Source organism: Syzygium oleosum, unplaced genomic scaffold, assembly GCF_021117445.2.
Source record: "Syzygium oleosum isolate NSW1041296 unplaced genomic scaffold, Sole_v2.1 Sole_v2.13, whole genome shotgun sequence".
NCBI classification, from domain to species: Eukaryota; Viridiplantae; Streptophyta; class Magnoliopsida; order Myrtales; family Myrtaceae; genus Syzygium; species Syzygium oleosum.
This window is the reverse complement of record NW_026607497.1, coordinates 3,256,844-3,284,821: the sequence shown is the minus strand read 5'-3', so window position 1 is coordinate 3,284,821 and position 27,978 is coordinate 3,256,844. Positions and strand designations below refer to the sequence as shown.

Genomic DNA, 27,978 nt, shown 5'->3' with positions numbered 1-27,978 from the left:
TTCTTCTAATTGTGTTTCATCACATGTTGGCTGTCTAGTGTAACGTCTTGTATGAATCAGCGGCTGGCGCATTAGCATTGCATTGTATTACAGTGATCCATGAGCGTTCTTTCCATATGGGAAGGAAGTAGGAAAACAAGGATAAGATAATGTAGTTTAAAGTCAATGGTTTAGAATTATTTGGCATTAACTTGTCCAGCAAATGAAACTTTTCGCAAACCATCCGACCATGCCAAGCTGTGTCTCTGATTTTGGCAATCCATACTCTTTTAAGTGTATTTCCATAAGTTAGTGTATTTGGATCTCAGACACATTCTTTTAATTGGAGCTTGTATGGTCCTTTTACGGGGCTGATCCTTCAGTCACAATCCTATTGCAATCACGAACTATCTTTCATAAGTCTTATAGAAAGTATCAATAAAACTGAAAAATTTTCAATCATGTACTTTTATATCATAATTCGAGGTACGCCAACTCTCCCAGGAATGGTGCCACGGAGGGATTATAGCACACACGCTCTATTCTTTCTTTTTCACTTAGAATTCTGCAGTTTATAACTTCGGTTTATTAGTACCACTTTCATAATCCTAGAAATGTGGTAGGAAACTAACAACGTTTTAACCGGTCATGTTGGCCCGGATAAATGGTCATCCTAAAATTTTCTATTGAATCCGATCTGAACTCAGTCCATACTTGCCAGTAACCAGGAATTCAAGCTCCAACCTGATTAACGGAGCAGCTTAGAAGCACCAACAATTAGAGAGCATCGGCATACTCGTCCGACGCTAATTTCCTAAAAAATCTTCCATCCCAGGTCAACAATTGCGTGCAATAGCTCAGCGCGGTCCGCTTTCGAAATGCTTCCTGTAGCTGCGACGAATCTGCCCGATATCGTCTTCCACTTGACTTCCATAATGGATTTCTTAATCAACGACCAAGAACAGGAAAACAAGGATAAGATAATGTAGTTTAATGAAACTTTGACTGTGTGCTCTTTTTGCACATCCCCTTTTTAGGTGACGTGATGAAGTTTCTCGCTGCATGTGAACAGACTTTTCTTTGTCAACACGGTGGGAATTCGGTCAAGGACCGAAACTTCGCTGATGGAGCTTCAAACTAGAATAATGACCCCTTAGAAAGACGGAAAGAAGGAACCCAATTAGTCTCAAAGTTCACAATTTTATATTTAAGCTCGTTGATGAGTGCGTTTTGATCACTAATTTATGGTTCGATAACATTGGAAATTAATATGTAGTCATTTGACATGTCCAAAAGCATTTAAACAGGACCTCAAAAGGAACTGGTTTTAATGTTGTCCGGATGGCAAGATGGTTGGAACAGACTGCATTCCACCTCCAGGCTTCAGTTGGAAGACTCTGATGCAAACGGCAGTTTGGGTTCTCTGTCCACCCTAGAAAAGTGCGCAATGAAGACAGAAGTCACGGTGTTGATTGATGCTGTGGACTATGAAGCAATCCATGTGGTCGCCTTTACAATAGATAAGATCATGAGAAATCCGTGAGTTGCTAGTCAAAGTAATGAGCTTTAGTTAACGTATCATTGTCAGATGTAATCTTACCAATCATCCTCCCTCTCATTTCCGCTACTGTTAGTCAAATGCTGATGTTTGATGCTGAAAACGCAGAATTTTGTCCAATCAAAAAACCATTCACCAAGTCTACACTTCTCATATTTTTCGTCTATAATTACATTAATTACCGCAAATAGCAGTCCCTTTATCCCTCCAAAAACACACCTTGAACCATGAACACCCGAAAGATGGATGTCCGGTGTGTTTTGCTTGCCACAGGAAGCTTGGTTTTGTGCTTCTCAGGCTTCGCGGCCGCAGTTGACACTGTCGATGCATCTCAACCGTTAAGTGATGGTGAGACAATAGCTTCGAGTGGGGGAACTTTTGAACTGGGGTTTTTCAGTCCAGGCAGTTCGAGGGGCCGTTACTTGGGAATTTGGTACAAGAACATCCCACTTAGAACTGTTGTTTGGGTTGCAAATAGAAGTAATCCAATTAACGGCTCTAGCGGCACGCTGATGATGAATAGCACAGGCAATATAGTCCTCCTAAGCCACAACAGCAGTGTCGTTTGGTCTGCGAACACTACCGAACAGGCCGAGAATCCAGTTCTACAGCTCTTAGATAATGGAAATCTTGTGCTGAGAGATGGCAAGAATGACAGTTTGGATACTCATTTGTGGCAAAGCTTCGATTACCCTACCAACACTTTTTTGCCAGAAATGAAGCTTGGATGGGACTTGAAGACCGGTCTCAATCGGCAATTATCTTCCTGGAAGAGTCCAGATGACCCGTCCCCAGGAGATTTCACTTGGGGGATGGCCAACCGTAATTTCCCTGACATCGTAGCATGGAAGGGCTCCAACAAGTACTTCAGGACCGGACCATGGAATGGCCTTCGTTTTAGCGGCGCGCCGCAACAAGGGTCCAATTCCATTTTCTGGTATAATTTCGTATCCAATGCAGAAGAAATTTACTATATGTATCATAACACCAACAAATCTGTGCTCGTAAGGACTGTGTTGAATCAAACAAATTACTTGTGGGAGCGGTCCGCGTGGAGCGAAGCGACTCAAGGCTGGAGGCTCTTCCTCACTGTTCCAAAGGACTACTGCGACACCTATGGCTTTTGCGGTGCCTACAGCAAATGCATAACTAACCAGCTTCCATATTGCCAATGCTTAAAAGGTTTCACACCCGAAAATCAGGATCAATGGAACTCCACTGACTGGTCACAAGGATGTGTTCGGAATGAGCCTCTGAACTGCAGCATCAGTGATGGATTCATAAAGTATCCTAACATGAAATTGCCGGACACTACTCATTGTTTAGTGGATAGTACCTTGAGCCTCGACGATTGCCGGACCAAATGCTTGGACAACTGTTCATGTACAGCATATGCAAACTCAGATATCCGAGGACGAGGAAGCGGATGTGCAATGTGGTTCGGTGATCTGATAGATATGAGACAGTATCCAGATGCTGGGCAGGTTCTATATTTGCGGATGCCAGCTTCTGAAATAGGTACTATCTTGTTTTGGCATCTCTTAGAAAAGTAGATCTTGTACTAGATTTCCGTTTCATCTATCATTCTTTTTTCCTTTCAAATGTGAGCACACACCCTTCAATAATTACTCATCATATTTGACATTTATATGTTTTTTATGCGAACTTTTCAATTGAGCAGGGAAGAGTAATTCCAAGGTGTGGATAGTTCTGGTAGTTGTATTAGCAATTGCCATGGCTATTGCCATGCTAGTCGCCATCTGTTATGCCGGCAGAAGAAGGAAAAACTTCGGAGGTACATCTTTCTTCTCATGACTCTCCTCACAATACTTAGTTTTCATGCCAAAGAGAAAATTTGTGGTCAAGGAAAAGAGAAAAGAACATCGAAAATTATTACTCAGAATTTGATAACTAAAAATTTGGCATAGTCAGAGAGTTGCATTATACCGCAGAAAATAGTTTGTTCACTTGTTTGATCAGAAGTGGGACTTACAGTGCTTCCCTGCCTTCTTTTTACTTGAGCTAAGTATCTCCGATTTTCCATTTTAGAGATAGCAGAAAATATATCTGAAGGTCAAGAGAGTGAACACCCTGATGATGACTTGGACCTCCCATTATTCGACCTACACGCAATTGCTGAGTCCACAAACAATTTTTCGATGAGGAACAAGCTAGGTGAAGGCGGTTTTGGACCTGTATACAAGGTAAAACAAATTTTGGAGTGTACTATCTGAAACATAGCACAATTCCTGCTATTAGAATTGACTCTTCCCATTGTTATTTTTTTCCAGGGTATACTTGTAGATGGACGAGAAATCGCTGTGAAGAGACTTTCAAGTAGCTCTAGGCAAGGACTGAGGGAGTTCAAGAATGAGGTCATACTAATTGCGAAACTTCAGCACCGAAATCTAGTAAAGCTTCTTGGTTGTTGCATTCAGGGAGACGAAAAAATGCTGATCTATGAATACATGCCCAACAAAAGCTTGGATGCCTTTATTTTTGGTAAACTAGTTGATTCATGTCGGGTTTAGATACAAAATGTAGCTATTGCCTGGAAAAGAAAAGTTTATGATACATGGGACTGACTTGACTCAAACTCGACAGATAAAGAGAGAAGTAAGTTATTGGATTGGCCCAAGCGGTTCAATATTATCTGCGGTGTCGCTAGGGGCCTACTTTATCTTCATCAAGATTCGAGGTTGAGGATAATCCACCGGGATCTCAAAGCGAGTAATGTCCTTCTTGACAACGAGATGAATCCAAAAATTTCAGATTTTGGCATGGCTAGGATATTTGGAGGAGACGAGACAGAAGGAAATACCAACAGAGTGGTTGGGACATAGTAAGTATCTTGCAGTATTCTATGCAGAGAGTGAAGAGGGTGGTGCTGATTCCCTTTTAATGCATGTTCTGATATTTTCTTCTGTTTCTCAGTGGCTATATGGCACCCGAATATGCCATCGATGGGCTATTTTCAGTTAAATCGGATGTGTTCAGCTTTGGCATTTTGGTCCTCGAAACTCTAAGTGGAAAAAGGAACAGGGGATTATATCATTCGAACCAGTCTGGTCGGCCATGTGAGTAATTTATCCAGAAGCTGTGAGAGAGAGAGAGAGAGAGAGAGAGAGAGAGAGTATAACCTTCACTATTCCTAAGACCTGATACATCAAAATGGATGACAGAGCAACAAGAGATCTAGGTGCAACTCTTCTGGAGATGCCCTCGAAAGTCCGCATTAACTTCCCCTTGTAGGTCACTATAAGCTGTTGACCATGAAAAAGACATCTTGCTTCATATTTACGCGCTTGATGCCGTCACAAGGTATAGCGGTGTTGAAAACCGCAGATTGAAATGGCAACCTAAACCTGTAAATTGGAAATACGATGAGAACCGAAGATTGGACTGGATATCATGAAAAAGACTGGATTGACATCTCAACCACAGCAAAGAAGAGGCTAGCCACGACATAACCAAGGCCCCGGCAAACCTGCAATGCAGCAAGCAGATTTTAAGATACGCTTTTTGGCAGAAATGAATCCCGGACCCGATAACCTGCCGGGTGTCTCATCCTTACTATATTAAGGAAAACCACATCTGTAAATCCTGTGATTTCTTATGTATGTCTTAGAAAGTTGGGTAATATTCTACAGAAATGTGTGGGATTTTGATCGTTTTTCTTTATAGACAGGTTAACCACTTAAAAGATCCTGACTTCTGGGTTCTGGCCATCAAGTTAGCCCGATTGGGCCACACAATCAAAATCCCACACATTTTTGTAGAAACACAACATGCGTATAAGAAAACTAAACTTTTCATGACGTCCTCTTTGAGTATGTTTCGTCGAAAGGTGGTGATCAACTTCCTACGTTTTCTTCTAATTTTGTTTCATCACATGTTGGCTGTCTAGTGTAGCGTCTTGTATGAATCAGCGGCTGGCGCATTAGCATTGCATTGTATTACAGTGATCCATGAGCGTTCTTTCCATATGGGAAGGAAGTAGGAAAACAAGGATAAGATAATGTAGTTTAAAGTCAATGGTTTAGAATTATTTGCAATTAACTTGTCCATCAAATGAAATTTTTCGCAAGCCATCCGACCATGCCATGCTGTGTTTCTGATTTTGGCAATCCATACTCTTTTAAGTGTATTTCCATAAGTTAGTGTATTTGGATCTCAGACACTTTCTTTTAATTGGAGCTTGTATGGTCCTTTTATGGGGCTGATCCTTCAGTCACAATCCCATTGCAATCACGTACTTTCTGTCATAAGTCTTATAGAAAGTATCAATAAAACTGAAAAATTTTCCATCACATACTTTTGTATCATAATTCGATGCACGCCAACTCTCCCAGGAACGGTGCCACAGAGGGATTATAGCACACACGCTCTATTCCTTCTTTTTCACTTAGAATTCGACAGTTTGTAACTTCGGTTTATTAGTACCACTTTTATAATCCTAGAAATGTGGTAGGAAACTAACAACGTTTTAACTGGTCATGTTGACCCGGATAAATGGTCATCCTAAAATGTTCTATTGAATCCGATCTGAACTCAGTCCATACTGGCCCAGTAACCAGGAATTCAAGCTCCACCCTGATTAACGGAGCAGCATAGAAGCACCAACAAATTGAGAGCATCGGCATAACCCGTCCGACGCTAATTTCCTAAAAAATCTTCCATCCGAGGTCAACAATTGCGTGCAATAGCTCAACGCGGTCCGCTTTCGAAATGCTTCCTGTAGCTGCGACCAATCTGCCCGATATCGTCTTCCACTCGACTTCCATAATGGATTTCTCAATCAATGACCAAGAACAGGAAAACAAGGATAAGATAATGTAGTTTAATGAAACTTTGACTGAGTGCTCTTTTTGCACGTCTCCTTTTTTGGTGACGTGATGAAGTTTCTCGCTGCATGTGAACAGACTTTTCTTTGTCAACGCGGTGGGAATTCGGTCAAGGACCGGACCTTCGCTGATGGAGCTTCAAACTAGAATAATGACCCCTTAGAAAGACGGAAAGAAGGAACCCAATTAGTCTCAAAGTTCACAATTTTATATTTAAGCTCGTTGATGAGTGCGTTTTGATCACTAATTTAGGGTTCGATAACATTGGAAATTAATATCTAGTCATTTGACACGTCCAAAAGCATGTAAACAAGACCTTAAAAGGAGCTACTTTTAATGTTGTCCGGATGGCAAGATGGTTGGAGCAGACTGCATTCCATCACCAGGCTTCAGTTGGAAGACTCTGATGCAAAAGGCGGTTTGGGTTCTCTGTCCACCCCAGAGAAAATGCGCAATGAAGACTGAAGTCACGGGGTCGATTGATGCTATGGACTATGAAGTGGTCCATATAGTTGCCTTTACAATAGATAAGATAATGGGAAATCCGTGATTTGCTAGTCAAAGTAATGAACTTTAGTTAACGTTTCATTGTCAGATAAACATCTTACCAGTCATCCTCCCTCTTATTTCCGCTACTGTTAGTCAAATGCTGCCGTTTAATGCTGAAAACGCAGAATATAGTCCAATTAAAAAACCATTCACCAAGTCTACACTTCTCATATTTTTCGCCTATAATTACGTTAATTACCGCAAATAGAAGTCCCTTTATCCCTCCAAAAACACACCTTAAACCTTGAACACCCGAAAGATGAATGTCCTGTGTCCTTTGCTTGTCACAGGAAGCTTGGTTTTGTGCTTCTCAGGCTTCGCGGCCGCAGTTGACACTATCGATGTATCTCAACCGTTAAGTGATAGTGAGACAATAGCTTCGAGTGTGGGAACTTTTGAACTAGGGTTCTTCAGTCCAGGCAGTTCGAGGGGCCGTTACTAGGGAATTTGGTACAAGAACATCCCACTTAGAACTGTTGTTTGGGTTGCAAATAGAAGCAGTCCAATTAATGACTCTAGCGGCACGCTGATGATCAATAGCACAGGCAGTATAGTCCTCCTAAGCCACAACAGCAGTGTTGTTTGGTCCGTGAACACTATCGAACAGGCTGAGAATCCAGTTCTACAGCTCTTAGATAATGGAATTCTTGTGCCGAGAGATGGCAAGAATGACAGTTTGAATACTCATTTGGGGCAAAGCTTCGAGTACCCTACCGACACTTTTTTGACAGAAATGAAGCTTGGATGGGACTTCATGACCGGTCTCGATCGGCAATTATCTACCTGTAAGAGTCCAGATGACCCGTCTCCGGGAGATTTCTCATTTGGGGATGGCCAACTGTAATTTCCCTGACATCGTAGCATGGAAGGGCTCCGACAAGTACTTCAGGACCGGACCATGGAATGGCCTTCGGTTTAGAGGCGCGCTGCAACAAGGGTCCAATTCCATTTTCTGGTATAATTTTGTATCCGATGCAGAAGAAATTTACTATATGTATCATAACACCAACAAATCTGTGCTCGTAAGGACTGTCTTGAATCAAATAGACTACTTGTGGGAGCGGTCCATGTGGAGCGAAGCGACTCAAAGCTGGAGGCTCTTCCTCACTGTTCCAAAGGACTACTGCAACACCTATGACATTTGCGGTGCCTACAGCAAATGCATAACTAACCAGCTGCCGTATTGCCAGTGCTTAAAAGGATTCACAACCCAAAATCCGGATCAATGGAACTCCACTGACCGGTCGCAAGGATGTGTTCAGAATGAGCCTCTGAACTGCATCATCAGCGATGGATTCATAAAGTATCCTAACATGAAATTGGATAGTACCTTGAGCCTTGACGATTGCTGGACCAAATGCTTGAACAACTGTTCATGTACAGCATATGCAAACTCAGATATCAGAGGACGAGCAAGTGGATGTGCAATGTGGTTCGGTGATCTGATAGCTATGAGACAGTATCCAGATGCTGGGCAGGTTCCATATTTGCGGATGCCAGCTTCAGAAATAGGTACTATCTTGTTTTGGCATCTCTTAGAAAAGTAGATCTTGCACTAGATTTCCGTTTCATCTATCATTATTTTTCCTATCAAATGTGAGCACATACCTTTCAATAGTCACCCGTCATATTTGGCATTTTTATGTTTTTTATGCTAACTTTTCAATTGAACAGGGAAGAGTAAGTCCAAGGTGTGGATAGTTCTGGTAGTTGTATTAGCAATTGCCATAACTACTGCCATGCTAGTCGCCATCTGTTATGCACGCAGAAGAAGGAAAAACTTCAGAGGTACATATTTCTTCTCATGACTCTCCTCACAATACTTAGTTTTCATGCCAAAGAGAAAATCTGTGGTCAAGGAAAAGAGAAGAATATCGGAAATTATCACTCTAAATTTGAAAACTAAAAATTTGGCATAGTCAGAGAGTTGCATGATACCGCAGAAAAAAGTTTGTTCACTGATTTCATCAGAAGTGGGACTTACAGTGCTTCCCTGCCTTCTTTTTACTTGAGCTAAATACCTCCGATTTTCCATTTTAGAGATAGCAGAAAATATATCTGAAGGGCGAGAGTGAACACCCTGATGATGACTTGGAGCTCCCATTATTCGACCTACACACAATTGCTGAGTCCACAAACAATTTTTCAATGAGGAACAAGCTAGGTGAAGGCAGTTTTGGACCAGTACACAAGGTAAAACAAAATTGGAGTGGACTATCTGAAACATAGCACAATGATCCTGCTTTTGGAATTGAATCTTCCCATTGTTATTTTTTTTTTCCAGGGTATACTTGTAGATGGATGAGAAATCGCTGTGAAGAGACTTTCAAGTAGCTCTAGGCAAGGACTGAGGGAGTTCAAGAATGAGGTCATACTAATTGCGAAACTTAAGCACCGAAATCTAGTAAAGCTTCTTGGTAGTTGCATTCAGGGAGACGGAAAAATGCTGATCTACGAATACATGCCCAACAAAAGCTTGGATGCGTTTATTTTTGGTAAACTAGCTGATTCATTTCGGGTTTAAATACAAAATGTAGCTATTGCCTGGAAAAAAAAAAGGTATATGAGACATGGGACTGACTTGACTAAAACTTGACAGATAAAGAGAGAAGTAAGATATTGGATTGGCACAAGCGGTTCAAAATGGGAGCACACTGACCAAACAAAGAGGGATACAATATGAAATCATGAGTGAAGCAATTAGACCATGTTAAACACTCATTTGCCAGAAGTTCAAACTATCAATGAACTTGCACAAAATGTGTATCAAGCATACTCCTCATAAGGGGATACAAATGTCACATTTACCATGAAAGAATAAAGACGGTAAGAGAGACCGAGTTTCCTTGATAACTAATTATTCTCTCTAAACTCAAAAGGCAATTACAGATATTTGACTGAAGATAATTCTGGTAACTTTGATCAATCTATATCCTCTATCAAAAACTAATTATTGAAAGAAACAAGTGTCTAAAATCCTTTACTCTCATCCTGCTGCAATTCTTAAACAAAGAGAACAAAGGTTCTTTCCACTTGTACTGAAGCTGATTTTCTGTGTTTCAGGCTACTCCATGTTGTTACAGCCAAACCCTGTTTAGTCATGCCGAGCATGATGCCACATATAGACCCAATTTCCACTTTATCTAAAATCTGTGGGACCACCTAAAAAAGGGTGTAGCATGCACCCATTACCCCATAAACAGGAAGAGAACAAATGATTTCATACTCCCCCAAGACTATTCCACACAAGCAGAAATCATAAGCACTAGAACATGAATTTGGAGACCAAAGCATCCTTCTCATACCGTGCAATGGCCGTCTACAAAGATAATATGAGGTCGATACGGTAATTCAGTGACCCTGGAGGAAACGTATGCATTGTACCAATCAGTAACCGTGTGAAAGGTTTGCATTTTCAAAGCGGGCAATAAGAACTGTTGGCTCCTCGATCCACTGCGGCGTCAAGAGAGATAATGTTAGAGAGAGATAAAATGAAATGAAGAGCAGAGAAAACAGAGAGAAAAGTAGAAATAGTCCACATAAAAATGATAGATAAACAGCTAGCAGGAAAAAAACCACCTGTCTAACCACATTGGTCTAGACTCTAGATCCTCAAAACTTTCGTTCTCATCTTTCCCAGAATCTAGGGAATACATGATCGGCCGATTGCAGTTTCAGTTTAGCCAGAATCTCCAGCGTCGCGACAACCATTGGTTCTGCGCAGCCATAATCAATTATGAAAGGGTAGAGCTACCACAAAAGACCACCTGTCCAACTGAATTTACCTGGAACCTAGGTCTTTCCAATCTGTGTGGTTCCCATGTTTCTCGGAATCTAGGAGATAATTAATCACTTGTTAGCATATTCAGCTTTCATTATCACTGATCCCCAAACTGTAATAGCATTCAATCAATTCCATATCTAAAAATGCATAGCAATTTGTATTGCACTCCCCTAACAAATGACATAACTTTGGAGCTCCATATAACCATTGATCATTATCACATCCTACTCCGCCATAAAACTGCATAAAACCCGCAATGCCGAATTCCCGTAACCACCAGTCAATTCCAGATTCCAACTGATTTGGATCCTAACTGACACGACTAGATCGGAGACGAGGGCGAACAGATGGATCAAAAAAGCATAACCTGATCGCACCGCAACTCTCCCGGTTTGACAGACGCGAATCGACCCGACCCGATCAAATTACGAACCGGATGCCGCTTACCCTGGTCCACGCAATCATCCAAGAACTCGATCGCTCAGGAGACCCAACTCGCCGCCGCCCCCGCCCTCGGCGATCTGGAACGCGCCGTCCTCGAACACGTCATCGTTGTGGATCCGTGATGAAGAAGCTTCCTGGGTTCGCTTCGGGGAAGGGTGGAAGTAGAGGTAGAGAGAGTTTTTTTCATTTTTAAAGTTTCGTTTATTTTCCTGCTAGAAAAAAAAAGTTTTTTTATGCATGATAAAACGCCCAACATAAGGTAATAAATCCAGAGGAAATCACAATCTTTGACCATCAAAGTTCTGAATCAAAACAAAATAAAAATCAGTACCTTTGATCATCAATTTTTGTTTTTGTGAATGATTGTATTTATAACGCATTCCGTGCATAACCATTGCTATCTTGTATAGACGAACTTCAGAATTGTACTTACAAACAAATTTATTAAATATCTCATTAGATTGATAATAAAGAGTCTTCGTACAGACAACATCAAACAAGCATCTCAATTCCAAAATTAAATTAGCATAAACCACTATGGATACGATTTTTTAAAATCACAAATAAATCACCACAAATTTCGAATCAATATCCAATTCTAAGAAGCAACATGATTTTTTTTCCCTTATGCCCCTATCCAAGAAAGAAGTAATTAGAGATGAATTTGTTTGTTTTGAGGAGTTTCTTTTCCTTTTTTCTTCTTCAATTTGAATAAAACTTTTTAAGTAGGAGCCGGTTTTCAGGAAGGAGAGACTTCTTGTTGTGGACCACTCTTTTTAGCTTTCTTCTTTGGCGTTGTGATTGCAATGTCCCACCCGTCTTTGGAGCCTTATACATTTGGACAGCTATTGATATAAACGCGACTGGTCGATTGAATTTGATACTTATCGCAAATGTAAGCGCGTGTGGGTGTGAGAGAGAGTCGGTCGACGGAGTTTACATTCGTCTTTTTACGCATAAAGTGGAGTTGAAGTTTACGTACGAAATTGTCATCGTCGTGACTAGTGACTTTGGTCTGAGGACCATCTCCAGCACCTTAGGCATGAAATGCCTAAACGTGCATTAGACTAGAGTTACAAGAGTCGCAATCGTTTCTGGTTAGCTGAGCACAAACAAAATGGCTGGGGTGTGCTTTGTCGGATGCATGACTGGCTGTGGTTAAGCTGCATAGCAAGTTCTTTTCAGTCTCACAAATGCAGTGTAAATTCTTGCTTCAGCCAGTTGATGGAAAAACTTTGAACTCAATCAGTCCCTCACTTTACATCCTTTTCCTGAGAACAATCATCTTATCCCGACTCGAGCATCAAACAACAAAGGAAAGCCAAATGGTGAACGCACAGTTCAAATTAGATTCGTCTAATTAGTTTTCCTTCTCATGCAAGAAACTAGAGGAGAGTGCATTGTGAACAGAAGCAACTAGTATCATATGTGCATTAACTTGTTACATGTCTGCTTATCGAGACACTATAATTTCTAAGGGATTGAATTCATAGTCTGATGACTTCTTATGCCGTATGTTGCAGGAGCTGGAACAATTGGCAATCTCTCGGACTCGTCCTTGGGAAGAAGAGGCTCTCTCGCGGTGGTTTGTATCTTGAACGCCATCTTCGGTTGCTTGACTACCCTCTCTCTCTGGATTACTGGACCCATTGCCTCCTCTGCTTCATTACTGGATTCAGCATGGACTGGGTCGGCCTATGTGCTTTCGTACTATCCAACGAGCCTACTGGCCCAAAGGAGCGCGGGGCAACATGAATTTCCACTTTCTACTTCTTGTCGTGCGGCATCACTCCTCGCCCATCGCTTTTGTGTTTCGCTTGTGGCGGGCTCTCTACATTTGCTTCCTCCATTCCCTCCATGTTCTTCCTTGCGAGGTCCTCCCTTTCATCTCAGAGTCCCCATGGTGGTATCTCGTCCGGGAGAAGATTAACGAGGCCGTGAAGCTTATGACGGCTATCGCCAAAGCCAACAAGAAACACCTCCCCAGCGGAGTCATTCTCGCACTCGATGAGAAAACGATTGAAAACTCGAATAACATTCGATCCTACAAAGATCAGATGGACACAAAGGATGTGATAACAGGTCTCTCATTGATGTGGTGAAGTCGCCTATCACTCTGATTCACCTTTTCTTGTCCATGGCGATCAACTTCCTGTGTTCAGTCGGTTACAATGGCATTAGCCTAAACGTCATCAATCTCCACCCCAACTTTTACCTTAATGTGTTCCTCAATGGGGTGGCTGAAATGCCAGCCTTTTCGGGAGGAAGCCATTAGTGATTGGAACAGAGTGGTTCAGCAGATTCTTCTGCCTTATTGGGAGCTTGATGACGCTACACGGGATATGGAAAGTGGTGAGGATGGCGTGTGGAATTCTCGGGATTTTTTTGGGATGGCTGGCATGTACAATTTGGTCTTCATCTACACGACGGAGCTGTTTCCCACCATGGTCAGGAATGTGGCTCATGGCTGTGTAGCTCAGGCGGCGCAATTGGTTGCCATTTTAGGAGGCAGCTTGCAATTGCGATCTTTGTGGTTTTTGCCATTTTGGGAGGAATACTAGCGTTTTACCTGTCGAAGACGGTGAATCAGCCCCCGTATGATACAATGGCCGGAATGGAAGCAGGGGAGAGTGCAAGCACGAGTGTGTGAAGGAACTCAATTCTCTTACTTTAAACTAAACTTGATTAATGTAGACTCAAATGACTGTTCTTGATAATAGGATTTTCCATCCTTTGTAAAAGAATTGAAGGGTCACGTACGATCACAGCAGCATTGACTACAGGAACACATGATCACTTCTTTCTTTTTTCTTGGTTATGCCTTTTGGACCTGAGAAAGCAGGATGACAGAATCTGTCTTCTTAAACAAGGAGAGAATGCTTGCCAGAGTATATCTTTCAAGTAGGTTGTGTTGCCTTAAAGCAGTTGCCATCACATGATTAGAGCGCATTGTACTGATCTTCGACTCATAGTTGTTTTCAGATCAAGGCATTGTACTCCACATAATGAATCTATCAATTTTACTGACACGAGAGTATTAGGCTATATTGTTCACGGCAACACATGGTGAGCTTACAATTCAGTAACTTCTAAGGAATCAGAATAACTAACCCTGCCATTGATATGTTCAAAAAGAAAACATGTATGCCTAACCATTATGCCACCAATGATTTTACTTTGATCCTCTTATTTAAACATCCAAACTGTGTATGTGAATGGAATCTGCCTTTATGCAAGAACATAGACCCCACAAGTTCTTTGAAATAAAAAGTCGAATTTACCACAAGACCACTGCTTAAGGGACTACCCACGCTCGGCGGCACAACCTACTCTATGCAGAACATGCAGAAAATTGCATCTCTCAGACAAGGAAAAATTTCTGCTTTTCCTTGTACTTTCACGCTTTCTCTAATTACATGTTTATACTTTTAGTATGTCTAATCCAGTTCTTCTACTTTCATAAATTTTTTAATCAACTCCCCCGACACCAAATCCGATCAAATTCAACTGATGAGACCATTAGACAACACCAAAGTATGATTATCAAAATATGTGGATGCCCTCATAGACGTAGGTGGAAAAATATAGCCATGTAGACAATGTCAGAGTTTGATGTGAATAAAATTTAGCCAATGTAAACACTCACTTGGACGTCCACGTTAAAAAAAGAAATCCACATCATACTATGACATATTTTGAGGCCACTTCAGCTTAGATTATGTTGGATTTGCTGTTGGAAAGACTTGATTAGAAAGTTTGTAAAAGTAAAATGGCTTAATCAGATAAATTAAAAAGTATGGGGATTAGAAAAAAAGTGTAAAAGTAAAGAGGCAATTTAGAATTTTAACGTCAAGCTGACTAGTTATTTTCAAATGGAAGTAAATATTATGCTACCAAGAATCATCATTTATAACAGAGGAATCATAAGTCGAGCCATGTCGATGGAAATAAACATATTCAAAACACATGCTACATAGAAACACCAGACATTTGCAAGATGCCTGTTGAGACTTGAGAGAGTATCTATTGAAGCAACGAAAACAAAGGCAGGTGAGAAGAAAGGAAAACAAACCGAGAAATACAAAAATAAAGATGGTTAACATAGATAGGAAAAGAAGGCATAAATTAAGGATATGTCATCACGGGAACACGAGGTACTTTGAAAATCAATCGAGCAAGATGACACAAAGGACAGTTCATCGTCAGCTGATCATCTGTGGCTTCATCAGTCTGGGTGTAGAAAGATTAAATTTTGTTAGTCATTTGCAAAGATCATCATCTTCCTATATAAAATATCGTGCCCCATGGCCATGACTATTAATGAAAAATCTATCAACATATGTATGGCAATGCATTTCGAGAGAGCTTACCAAAAACATGATCTGGGGTCCATTCGCTTGATGACACCTACACTCCTGCCTAATTTCTGGCCAATGTTCGCCCTTCCGAAACCTCAGACTTCAAAGATTTTACTAGTAACAAAAGAAAACAATCGAAAGAAATTAGAGACTTCTTTTGCTAATCAAATTAAAGAGAAAAGAATTTAAACAATCCGAAAAAATTCGAGACTTCTCTAGGCAATCGAACTTGATGAAATTAAACAGAAAAAAATTCAACACGTGCAAATATGCAATTGGAAGTTCAAGAAAAGTATTCGTTTCTAAGGCTCTGTTTATTTCGCGGAAATGAATGATTTAGAAAATATTTTCTAAAGAATGATCGTTTAAAATAATTGGTCAACAAAAATATTTATCGTTATTGACAATAATATATATCTAAATATTTTCATAGACGATGAAAACAGTTTTCGTTTATTCATTTTTGCAAGTAACGCAAACGATTATTTTTCGGAAAATATTTTCCAAATCATTCATTTTAAGCGAAACAAATGTATCCTAAAAATAAGAAAAAAATAATTCACAGTGATTTAATTTTTTGATTACAGTACACTGATTAATTTAAAAATCAAAAAGGAGTTTGAAATTAAAAATAGGAGTACTGGATGAGGTAAAATAGAAAAGGCAACAAAAAGAAAAAAGGCAAAAAAGCAGTTGACATGCTCTCTTAAACTGTCCCAACCAATAAAGTAGTACTTAGGAATTGACTCGATATTTTGGCGCTTTTAAGTACTTAGGATATTGCCATTATTATTCTTTAAAAGTGAAGGGATTCTTTTTTCTTTTTTCTTTTTCCCTTACTTTTTGACCAATGCCATGGCAACTGATTTTCAATAATAATATAACCATTTTTATGTACTTTCAAGCTGTAATAAAGGTTATACGCAATGGACCTAATAGTTAATATAAATTTTTGAACGAAAGTGATTTACCGTAATGTGGGAGATGGCTCTTTAGATGAAGAGAATAAAGGAAATGTAAAAGTGCGTGGGTGACTCACTCAACAAATTTAACGAAGGGTTCAAGTGAGGAACGGGCAAGGAGATGGTCCCACTCCAGCGACTCCCACCTTTGCGGTTCTATCTGAATCTCTCGAAGAGAGGGGGGAGGAGAAGGGATGCCATTGTGAAGTGGGTCCCATCGTAAAGGAATCCTCTTTAGCTTCGGACAATTATATATAGCATAATATCGGATTGAATCGCAACTTACGATCCCATCACATATGCTCTTCAGCCCCGGAAGATCCAATAGAGTTAGCCTTGTTAAATTTGGGTGAGAGAAGTACGTCATGCCGGGAAGAGTGCTTATTATCACCTCTATGCCCTTGCAGTCATCGACTCTTATCTCTTGGAGGAAAGGGAGACGGAGCAACATGTCATGCGTCAGCAGCACCCTCTTCATGTTGTTGCATCCAGTTATTTGAAGAACTGTAAGAAGACAAGTGGCACCGATTGGCAATGGCCCACCTATTATTTCCTCTAATTTCTCACAATCGTATATTGCAATGGACTTCAGATTTGGAAGGCGAGTGGCCAGCCACTCCCATTCCACCGCTCTCTTCATTTTAGGACACTCGGATACTTCCATATGGTTTAGACTGGGCGCAGCTAACTTGATCCCCTCCAGTTCCGCTGAGCCGTCGATTTTAAACGATTGTAGACATGGAAGCCTTTGCCCCTCCTCCAAGAGATGCTTCAGTTTGGAACACTCGGTGATATTCAGTTCCCGCAGGTGAGGGAAGTGGACAGGACCGAGCTCCTCCAACTTCTCCCATCCCTCTATAGTTAGGTCCTCCAGATTCTCCAGTGGGCCTACCTCGCTCAAACTTGTCACCCCACTGCCTCCTCCTACTTCCAGTGCTTGAACATTTTCTGGAAGTAGACTGCAGCCATCCCCACCATTTTCTTTATCTACCCTTGTTGCAATACTGTCGCAACTTTCGATAATTATAAGGCTCTTTTGATTGCGCTGATTGAAGAAATCCTCTGCTCCACGATGTTCAAAAAAACAATTGAAAGAAATTAGAAACTTCTTTGACTAATCATATTAATGAGATAAAGAATGTAAACAATCCGAAAAAATTAGAGACTTTCCTGGCCGATCAAATCAAATCAAATTAAACAGAAAGAAATTCAATATGTGCAAATATGCAATTGGAAGTTTGAGAAAAGCGTTCCTTTCTAAAAACGAGAAAGATTAATTTACACTGGTTTAATTTTTTGCTTAAAATATTGTGATTAATTTCAAAGTCTGATTGGACTTTGAAAGCGAAAATAGTAGTAGTGGATGAGGTAAAACAGAAAAGGCGACAAAAAGAAAAGGTAAAAAGCATTTAATATGCTCTCTTAAACTCTCCCAACTCCTAAAGTAGAAGTTAAGAAATGATCCGATATTTTAACACTTTTAAATATCATAATTTACCAAAACGAGGAAGGAGTGTAGTATTTTTAAGGCGCAACAGGGAAAAAAAAGTGTGAGGACTGTTGCCAGCAGGGTGTCAGATCCAAACTCAAAAATTAAATTGAGATACGAACGGAATCGAACCGAACTGAAAATTCGTGTATTTTGATTCGGTTCGATTCTCGGTTCGGATAATGAAAAATAACCATTTTGTTTTTTTCGATTCGGTTTTTTCCGGTTCGGTTCGGATCAAACTGAACGGAAAAAATAACGTTTTTGTATTTTACCCTAACCTTCGTCTCGACTCTCTTCTTTCTCACCCCTCCCGAATCCTCAAACCCTCTCTTTCTCTGGCCTTGTTTCACTGCTCAAGCCCTCGAACTTCATTCTCGAGCCGATTGAGCTCCACCTGGACGGGATCTGTGTCATGGAGCAGGTGTCGGCATCGAAGCTGGGCCAGACCAGGGTCCTCTTGCGGGAGCCGCTCCGGCCCTCCTTGAAGGATGCCGACACCGTGAGGGGCGGGGTGGCGTCTGCCCTGTAATTACTGCAGCAGGTGGTGAGCTCCGCGGGCGCTCCCCCGTCACCGGACGCCTCCGCCATCACCGATCTGATCAATGCTCCTCGTCCACTCACGCCCAAAGATCCATCCACTAGGGTTTCGACCACAGGATGAGAGAGAGAGAGAGGGGGGAGAACTGGGAAGAAGGCGACGGCGTTGTAGAGCGAGAGAGAGGGAGTAAAGCGAAATGGTGATGAGAGAGAGAGAGAGAGAGAGAGAGAGAGAGTAGTATCTCAAGGTAAATCTCTAAAAAAAATAAAAAAAATTCGGGTTTAGAGAGGACTGATAAGACTGGGATAAAGTTAAAAAACTGAAAACCAATAACCGAGCCGAACAGAATCGAATCGGTTTTTTGGTTCGATTCATATTCGGTTCGAATTGAGATTCGGTTCAGTTCAAACAAGCACCCTAACGGGTCGGTTCGGTTCGGTTCGGTTCGATTCGATTTTTTAAGAAAATCGAATCGAACCGAACCATTGACACCCTCTTGCCAGTATTATTGTTTGAAAGTGGAGGGAGTGTTTACTTTTTCCAAATTTCAAGAATAATATAACCATTTTGATATATTTTCAAGCTGTAATTAAAGTCATGCGCACTAGGTCTAACAGTTGGTATAAAGTTTCGAAGAAAAGGAAACTCACTGTACCGCGGGAGATGGATCCTTAAAAGGGCACGCAGGAGATGGAGAGGATAAAAGAAAAGTACAAATTTGCAGGTGACGACTTACCATGAAACCTGACTAAGTGTTCAAGTGAAGGTTGCGAAAAGGGATATTCCCACTCCGATAACCTCCACGTTAGCCGATTTATCAAAATACTCCGAAGAAAGGGGGGAGGATATTCCAGCGACTCCCATGTCATCTGATTTATGCAAATACTTTCAAGATAGGGGGAAGGATAAGGGAGCCCATTGTCAGCAAGAGGAAGCCTCTTCAGCTTCGGACAATTTCTAATATCAAATCGTCGGAATAAAATCCAACTCACGATTTCATCACATATGCTCTTCAGCTCCGGAAGATTCCATAGAGTCAGGCGTATTAAATTTGGTAAGATGGGGTGCGGCTTGTCGGGAATAGTGCCTATTATCACCTCTATGCTCTTGCAGTCTCCGACTCTTATGTCCTGAAGATAAGGGAGACGAAGCAACATGTCATGCGTCAGCAGCACCCCCTTCATGTTGTTGCATCCACATAGTTCAAACTCTGCGAGAAGACAAGTGGCACCGATTGGCATTGCTGGCCCCCCACCTATTATCTCCTCTAATTTCTCACAATTTTTTATTTTAATGGACCTCAGATTTGGAAGGCGAGTGGCCAGCCACTCCCATTTCACCACCCTCTTCATTTTAGGACACCCGTACACTTCTATACTATAAAGAAGAGGTGCCGCTATATTAATCTCCTCTAGTTCCTTTGAGCCCTGGATTTTAAGCCAATGTAGACGTGGAAGCCCCTGCCCCTCCTCCAAGAGATGCTTCAGTTTGGAACACCAGGCGATTTTCAGTCTCCGTAGGTGAGGGAAGTGGACAGCACCTAGCTCCTCCAACTTCTCCCATTCCTCTATCGTCAGCTCCTCTAGATTATCAAGTGGGCCTATCTCGCACAAACTTGTCACCCCACCACACGATCCAACTTCCAGTACTAGTACATTTTTTGGAAGTAGAGCATGGCCATCCCCACCAATTTCTCCATCTACCCTTGCCGCAATACTGTGGCAACTTTCGATGATTATATGCCTCTCGTGCTTATCCTTAAAAGAGTGGTATCTTGATTCATTCAACCACAGTTGGTATGGGAGGGAGCTGTTTTGCTCGAGAAACCTCACACATGCATTGAATGTTTCAACATTTGAAACAGAGCAATAGAGTCCTTCCGCCTTCTTTAAATTTCTCCCTGCCCATGCCATCCCCTTTTTAATCACCAGATATTGCAAGTTCACCAGCTTCCCCAACACTCCTTCTAGTAACGTCTCGATATGTGTGTCACTTAGGTTGAGGTACCTCAACTTTACCAACATCTCCATCCCCTCTGGCACTTCTCCAAGCATTTTACACCCACACACGTCCAACTTTCTTAGGGATTTCAAATTCCCTATGTAAGGTATATGACGTAATTCCTTACACTCTCGGAGCAATAGTGCTTCCAAGCTCTCCAAGTAAGAGATGGCGTTCGGTAATTTCGTGAGTCTAGTGAAGCTGAGATCTAGAACCTTCAGCCCCTTCAGATGCTTGAAGAAAGATTCGTGGATAGCTTCCAAAAACTTATTGTTATTCAATGACAGGCTCGTAAGTTTAGGGCAATTTGGCGATACGCCGTCTGGGATTTCTTGTATATCGTTGCCCTGTAAAAAGACTTTCTCTAGACGATCAGTCCAGAACTCTTCCTCTGGAATTTCTTTCAATCCCATTTCGGCCTTGACCATGTGTGTTGTGCTCCTCATTATATGCAATGCCATGCCTCTTATCAACGAGTGTAGAGATATATGTTGTCCATCTTCATCGCAAAGGCAACCCTTTCTTAATTTGTCTAGTATGATGTTACCCTGTTCGTACAGTTCTTGCCAGGTGCCAATTCTATCTAACAAACCCTCATCTATGAAAGACTCTATCAACTTTGTTTTATCAGATTTTTGATATACTTGTGCTAAATGTAAGAAACACTGTTGCACCTGAGAATCACCCAAGTTCACGTAACTAAGTTTCAGTCTCTTGAACACGTTAAGTTCCACCCTCGACTCTTCTAATTTCCACAACATGCCTTTCCATTCGTGCACTTCCTCTACTCCCCTCATGTGAGTCGCAATCTCAATGATCCCAAGTGGCAAACCCCCACACTTATCAACAATGGACTTTGCAATTTTTTTGACTTCTGAAGGAAGTTCTCTCCCAAAGCAGAGTTTCTCTCTAAATAAGCTCCAATCGTCTTCATTAAATTTTGCTAGAGGTTCTATTTCGATTTGCTTTTGGCAGAGCATCTCATGACACACATTTTGTGATCGAGTTGTCAATACCAACTTAATGCCACCCTTCTCAACTGGAATTCCCACATCCTCAAAGTCGAAGTGCATCCATAGGCCATCTAAGATTAAGACAGCTCTCTTTTTCTTTAAATGCCTATTCAACATGGACGCCCTCCTTTTCACGTCCTTATCCTTTGAGAGGTTGTCTAGTCCGACTGCATTGGCAATCTCGTCTTGTAGTTCACAGAAGCTAAACTCTTGAGGTACAGTGACCCAAAACACGTCATTGAAGGCAGAATTCTCAAGTATTCTATTATGGACATGCATTAAAATGGCTGTCTTGCCAACTCCTCCCATTCCATAAACACCAATGATGAAAATTTCATCGTCCATTAAATAGTCACAAATCTCTTTGATTGTCTGCTCACTTTTTTTGCCTACTAGCTTTGTTGTTACCAAAGGTGAACTTTTCCTACATCCCGCGCCATGTGTTGTCAACCCTCTTTGGAAGCTACAATAGCCTAGAATCTCTTCAATTTCTTTGCTCAAGTCGTCCACTCTTTCTACTTGCTGCGCAAAAAAATATTTTCCTTCTCGGAATGCTTGGACCATACTCCAGTCTTTTATCCTTTTTGATTTCCTATACCATGTCTCCAACTCATCCAAGTCTGCTACTCGTCTGCTTAGTTCTTCCAGCTTTCTTTTCAGAGTTGGCATATATTCGCCAACAAGCCCAAAAACACCTGATCGACTATCCATTAATGCATCATCTGTCCTCGCATCTACCATCAAGGAAATACTTATAGCATTTTATACAAACGTAATATTCATAAAACAAATTGAATTTATGAAAAGAAGAAACCATCAATTATGTCTAAATGAAATTAGATAAACAATACGAGTGTAAATAAAGGATCAAAGTTTCAAGGAAGGCGGGGTATTTGGGGTTGAGCACTTGCCTTGTTGCTGGGCTTGGTCTCTTAATGGGTTAATGAGAGGGTATAGTTGAGGTACGTTGGGTTTAGATTCTACTTTGGATTTTGGGTCTGCTGGGTATAGTTGCTGTAGGTTTGGGTCGAGCCTTTAGGCTCTTGGGCTATCTATGGGATGGGTTGAATTGATATTTGAGCCTATATGGGATGGGTGGGTTGAATTGATATTTAGGCCCGTATGGAAAGTGGTTCTCCCCATATTTTATACTAATATACAAATATGAAAATTGAAGTAAGTATTTTAGCATAAATTACTTGTTAAAATGTATCATATTTTATGCAAATCTTAATGCTTTGAACAGAATAAACTACATTACTGTAATATAAGAGAAAATAATAAAATCTTTCATAGAAATACTTTATAGGAAGAGTTGCACAAAATGTTAGATTTTCAATAATTGCAAATTTGCAACATTAAAAATTATTAAACCAATCTTTTTTTGCCGGATGAAACTCATGGTATTGAAGGGGGTAAGTAATCCTAGTTGAAGCAAAATGAGTGGAGAGTGCAAGAAAATAGTACTTGCAAAGAGTTTAATCAATCCCTTTCAATTTAGACTCCTATGTGTCACTCTTAAAGGCAACCATCAAGAAAGAGCTTGTTATTATATAATTATATAGATGCTAACATTTATGTACCTATTCTTTCGAAAAAGTTCGAGAACTACAATACTAGAAAAATTTAAATCAGTCCCATAAGTTAAAAGTAGAAGTTAAAAATAAGAGTTCCCGTACCTAGACCCTAAGTTGACTTTTGAAATTAAAATTGGAAAAAAAGGAGATATACCTCATTTCCACATCTAATGAACAAAGACTAATGCCCCAACACTGTCCTATTAAAAAGAGCTATACTTGCTTTCAATATGATTTTTGATTGGGTGGGTGACCGATTTGAATGCCACTCACACGTGATGGGTAACTCATAGCACTAGGAAAAAGCTAAACCACCTATTATTGACAGCTTGGAGGCAATGCATGACAATCTTTCGTCCCATTATCGTACTTTCCTTAGCATCCCAACAATTCCAATCATACTTATTAAAAAATATGAAACAAGCAATATTCATATAACTTAAATTTATGATGATTGAAGGTGTTGTTAGCTAAAGTCTCATATAGGTGGCATTTGAGTGTGTAAACAATCAATTAAAGGATGATCTGGAGGTAAGAATGAATTAAAAGATCAAAAAATTTTGTTGTACGCTGTCAAAGAGAATATTTATCTGTGCAAGTGCAATATCGTGTGGATGCATATTTAACAAAATGTGGTATCTTTCTTAGATTGATGTGCTTGAGTGTCATTTGGATAGCATTGGAGTTGGACATGGCTCTTCCATCATTACAATACAAAATAAGAAGATTTTTCTAATGAACCTACAAACATAAACTTACGTTAGTTGTTCTCCAATCATATGACAAATATCTTGCAAATTATTTAACGAATCTTGCCTAAAATTACTGTCCACTTCCCTTTTTTTTTTTCTCCCTCGAGCAATAACCCCCATCTTCCCAATCTAAGTGGCTGCAAATCTCATTTTTAAACCACCTCATCTAGCTTTCCTTTTTCTCATTCGCACTTTTTTTTTGGGTCCGCCCTGCTCTAAGTCTCATTTCACTCTCAGACTTTTGCTTTGCCTTTTTACAAAACGTGACAGTCAAACCCTACACCTGAGACTAAACGTATCCACCCCATCCAATTCCCTTACCACTGGGCCGGGTGCCCAGTAACCTCATTCCCACTTCAAATTGATTATTTTGCATTTCACACATAAAGCTACCACATATCATTTTCATTAAGCAAACCCTCACATGCTTTTGATATGCGGATGATATGAGCCCTTCACTTAGGTGGGAATTCAATCCCAGCAAGAGTACGAAGCCCCAGTGACTGGAATTGGAGGGAACGTGGCTTGCCATTGCATTTATAACAGCAATGAGATTGATTATAGGAGCTGAATATATTACGGATGGCAATGAGCTTTTGAAGCAACTGAATACTATATGGATTCCAATGAGACTTCAGAATTCTTATAAAGTTGAGTACTGTATGGATTCTAAGATTTACCCATGTCCATAGTAAACTTATAGCAAAATAACTATAGGAGACAACTTTTAGATATACTTGCAATCACATATTTTCACTAAGATCTTTATAATTTTTTTTAACTCAAAGCATCATCATAAATTTGAAAATTAATCATAAAATTTTTCTAGAACCGATAGGTCTTGGATAACAATAATCTTTTTGAATCGGTAGAGTCTGCATTTCATTGAATTTTGAATTTTTTTTTCGAAAGAGTTGAATATTGGATGAATTGCAATCTGTTTTGAAAATTTTAAAAGATTAAAAAATAGCAATTAGAGAAGCAAATCAATAAAAACTTACAGAAAAATAGTTATTGTTGATAAAAATAGAGGAATAAAAACGATGTATTTATGATTTTTAAAACCAGTAGAATCTGTATTTCAATGAATTTTGAATATTTTTTTCAAAAGAGTTGGATATTGGATGAATTGAAATCTCTTTTGAAAATTTTAAAAGATTAAAAAATCGCAATTAGAGTAGCAAATCAATGAAAACTTACAGAAAAATAGTTATTGCTGATAAAATAGAGGAATAAAAACGACGTGCTTATGATGTTTTTCTCCCCTTAGGGTATCATCTACTCCAAATAAAACAAAAAAAATGTATTATGGATTTTTTTATGAGAATATTTCATGAACCTGGACGATAATATGTATCTTATTTTGATTTTTTAAAATAACTAATATTTGCCAACGAAAGAAAAAAATTAAGAGTGGTCACTAAAAGTTGATCCAGGAAAATAATAAATTTTAAAAGACTTATATACTATGATAGCACATATGTCATGAATAAATTAGCAAATCGGTTAAGAAATTTGTCCTTTATGATTTAATTTTCTAATCACAGCATCATCCACCCATTTTGCATTTGATAAGGTAATTCTTCGAATATTTGAGTTGGATGTAGTATTTCCTATATGTCAAGAGAAAAAAAAGCGGGTCACGTGATATCTATCTTCCTACATTACATTATATTCTAGGGGTTTCTCATATAATGAAAGAAGAAAAAAAAGATTTCCAGGAAAGGATGTCATTTTTTTCATGAAATATAAAAAAAAGAATGTCACGTCTTACATATAATGGAAGAACAAAAACAAAAGAGATCTTCAGAGAAACATGTCATTCATATGATGAAAAAAAAAGAGAGTATTGACTATTGAGAATTCAAATAGTTGAAGCTGAAGTAGCCACTTTCGAAAGGACACAAAGAAAAGCAATGACTAGTCAAAGTAAAAAAGATGACTACTCACTTCTTTCTCTCCTTCAGGTAACAATAGATTATATAGATATTATAGATCAATATTAGCAGAGATGCCATTTATGTAGATCATAATAATTTTCAAAGAAAGCTATAACTTGACCACAAACAAAAGTCATATGTTTATGATAAATTCTTTTCTGTCAGAACATAACTTGTCATCGGGTCAGTGAAGTGGTCAATTCAAATTTTAGGCTCATCTAATACTTTTAAGTTTGAAATTATAGTATTAAGATATGATCAAATTTATGATCAAAGATAATTCCTATCTCTGCGCAGTTGATAGACATCAAAGGTTCACATGAAACACTTTTTATACAACACTATATTTTCAATCACTAACACCATTTAGCAAAAAAGGCCCCTAATTTGAACTCTTCATTCGTAATTTTATTCCCAATTAAGATTTCGTGTTGTTAATTTTCATGTGATTTGTTGCTTGGCCAAGAACTATGAGATAAATCGGTCCACTGTTGGACTCGACGAGGAGCAAACGAGGAAATTTCAACGACTTTTATAAAGTAGTCAAGTCAATACCAATCCCCTCAACACATTGAAAATATCCTGAAAACCAGAAAGGGCTTAACCAAATACAAGCTCGCCCTTCTATGCATCCTCCTTTTTAAATTTGAAAGTACTTTTGGTAATTCATTAGGTAAATTGGATGAAATATGAACTGATGTTCACAATTTTGGTGCATCAGGTTGAAATTAGACCGATGCTTATGTGTACTGATATGTGTGTCCATCTCCCAAGTCACTAATCAGGTGAACTTATTTACAGGCAGCAATTTGTGCGACAAGTTATTTCACATGACTCTTATCATTTGTTTAAAAGCGAATGTTCTTTCAAGATTTAACTGTCACCCTTCAAAGCATTTGTCTGCTCCTTTTCAAAACCGACTCCTATCAAGCTCCTCTCTTCCAATTAATTCCGGTCCATTTTGGGTTTTCTATTACTAATAGAAATCTAAGCGTCCTGCCTATATCCCTATTCTTAGCTAAGGATTAGAAGACGAATTAAGCGTCTTGCATGAGCTTTAACATATGGTGAATTTGGAGATGCACATACCTTGTGGAACCTCTGTATTGGTTTCTCCCTCTTCTGCATTCACTGGGGCTGGCATGTTAGTCAAAGGTTCAGGTGCGAGATCTGGACGGCTGATGGGACAACTAAAATTTCGCGGCTGAGTGTAAGAATCACCAGCATGAGATTGAGGTTGTTGTGGCAAGAGTGGAAATTCCCCCCATGGGATCATGCCTTGAGCCGGAAGAGACTGGCTGGGCAAATTCGTCTCAGGCAATGGAAGAAAGGCTGATGAACTTGCACCTACAGTGCTCATGACATCAGAGCTAAGGTACGGCATGGCAGCGTATGAAGGCTCTCTCCAAGCATCTTCATTGTTCGCAGTCACGGGCAGATGCGGACCCTCTTCTACATTGCCTTCTGCTCCACTGCTCGGCTCTGCCGCTCCTTTACACTTCAACGCATTTCTGGCTTCCGATCTCACTCGGCCGTCGACGTCCTTGCAGTCATTGATCCCATATCCTGCAACTCCGGCTAAGTGGGCCTTGATCCTGGTCACACTTCCGCCATACTCCTTGCTGCAGAAGTTACACTTCCACTTGTTGTTAGGCAGGAACTTCACATGATCCCGAAAGGAGTCCTTCTCTCTGGGCATTTTCTCTGTATCCCTCAAAAGAATGTGCAGATATGTTTCAAGGAAGACCTTGGATCTTTTTGTGGTGAAGAATGGTGCGGGAGCCTGTAAGATATTTAATGAATTTTAGACTTGGGAATAGGGTCAAAGTCTTCGTCAATCCCCAATTCTTTTAGAAAGAAGGCCCTGCTTCAGTGACCCCACCCTCATTTCTAGCCAACTTCTCTTTTCACTCTCGGATACGAAGAAAACATGTTTCGTTCAACGATGCACACGGTAAAACCAGCCAGTTTACACGCATCGAGTATGGCTTTGACCGGGGGCTTTGAAAGGTAGTTAGAGTTGGGATTCGCGACGTGGCTCAGACATGGACCTAAAACATCTCTGACGAAGCGGTTGACCGACCACTCAGAAAATTATAGAAGTTATTTATGGTAAAGCGAGAAAAGTCTTCGCTCTTTGCTCACCGGAAACATTAAGGGAAAAGGACAGATAGCAAAGACTTTAAA

At 40.1% G+C, this 27,978-nt stretch overlaps 3 protein-coding genes and 1 pseudogene across 10 annotated transcripts in view; 2 read left to right on the top strand and 2 right to left on the bottom strand.

Moving 5' to 3' along the window:
* Positions 1 to 27,725, bottom strand: part of LOC115687689 (probable disease resistance protein At1g61300) — a 154,703-nt gene extending 126,978 nt beyond the window's left edge. Inside the window, exons 1-2 of one of the 4 annotated variants that reach the window (XM_030613321.2) lie at positions 26,881 to 27,718; positions 19,058 to 22,256 (exon numbers count right to left, since the gene is read on the bottom strand). In XM_030613321.2, the coding sequence (XP_030469181.2) occupies positions 19,180 to 22,256; positions 26,881 to 27,490 (3,687 nt within the window). In that variant the 5' untranslated portion in view covers positions 27,491 to 27,718 and the 3' untranslated portion in view covers positions 19,058 to 19,179. Of the gene's footprint in view, positions 1 to 19,057; positions 22,257 to 26,880 lie in introns of those variants that run through there. The other 3 variants (XM_056316893.1, XM_056316892.1, XM_056316894.1) reach the window with 3 other exon arrangements.
* LOC115667750 (G-type lectin S-receptor-like serine/threonine-protein kinase At4g27290) lies at positions 1,330 to 4,380 on the top strand. The gene is made up of 5 exons (XM_056316919.1): positions 1,330 to 3,055; positions 3,219 to 3,332; positions 3,587 to 3,741; positions 3,829 to 4,039; positions 4,142 to 4,380. Exons 1-5 carry the CDS (start codon positions 1,765 to 1,767, stop codon positions 4,378 to 4,380), a joined length of 2,010 nt encoding a protein of 669 aa, XP_056172894.1. The 5' UTR covers positions 1,330 to 1,764.
* LOC130139607 (uncharacterized) lies at positions 8,301 to 11,228 on the bottom strand. Of its 5 annotated transcripts, none has more exons than XM_056316924.1 (4): positions 10,510 to 11,154; positions 10,236 to 10,383; positions 8,915 to 9,055; positions 8,301 to 8,683 (listed from the first exon to the last, which is right to left on the bottom strand). In XM_056316924.1, exons 1-4 carry the CDS (start codon positions 10,584 to 10,586, stop codon positions 8,585 to 8,587), a joined length of 465 nt encoding a protein of 154 aa, XP_056172899.1. In that variant the 5' UTR covers positions 10,587 to 11,154; the 3' UTR covers positions 8,301 to 8,584. The 5 variants fall into 5 exon arrangements, 3 of the variants coding, with proteins under 3 accessions (XP_056172899.1, XP_056172900.1, XP_056172901.1); XM_056316925.1 differs by having other exon boundaries at positions 8,302 to 8,778; XR_008817705.1 differs by lacking the exons at positions 8,301 to 8,683; positions 8,915 to 9,055 and adding an exon at positions 9,076 to 9,474.
* Positions 12,602 to 14,956, top strand: LOC130139605 (organic cation/carnitine transporter 4-like; annotated as a pseudogene).
* Positions 27,726 to 27,978: the final 253 nt, after the last annotated feature.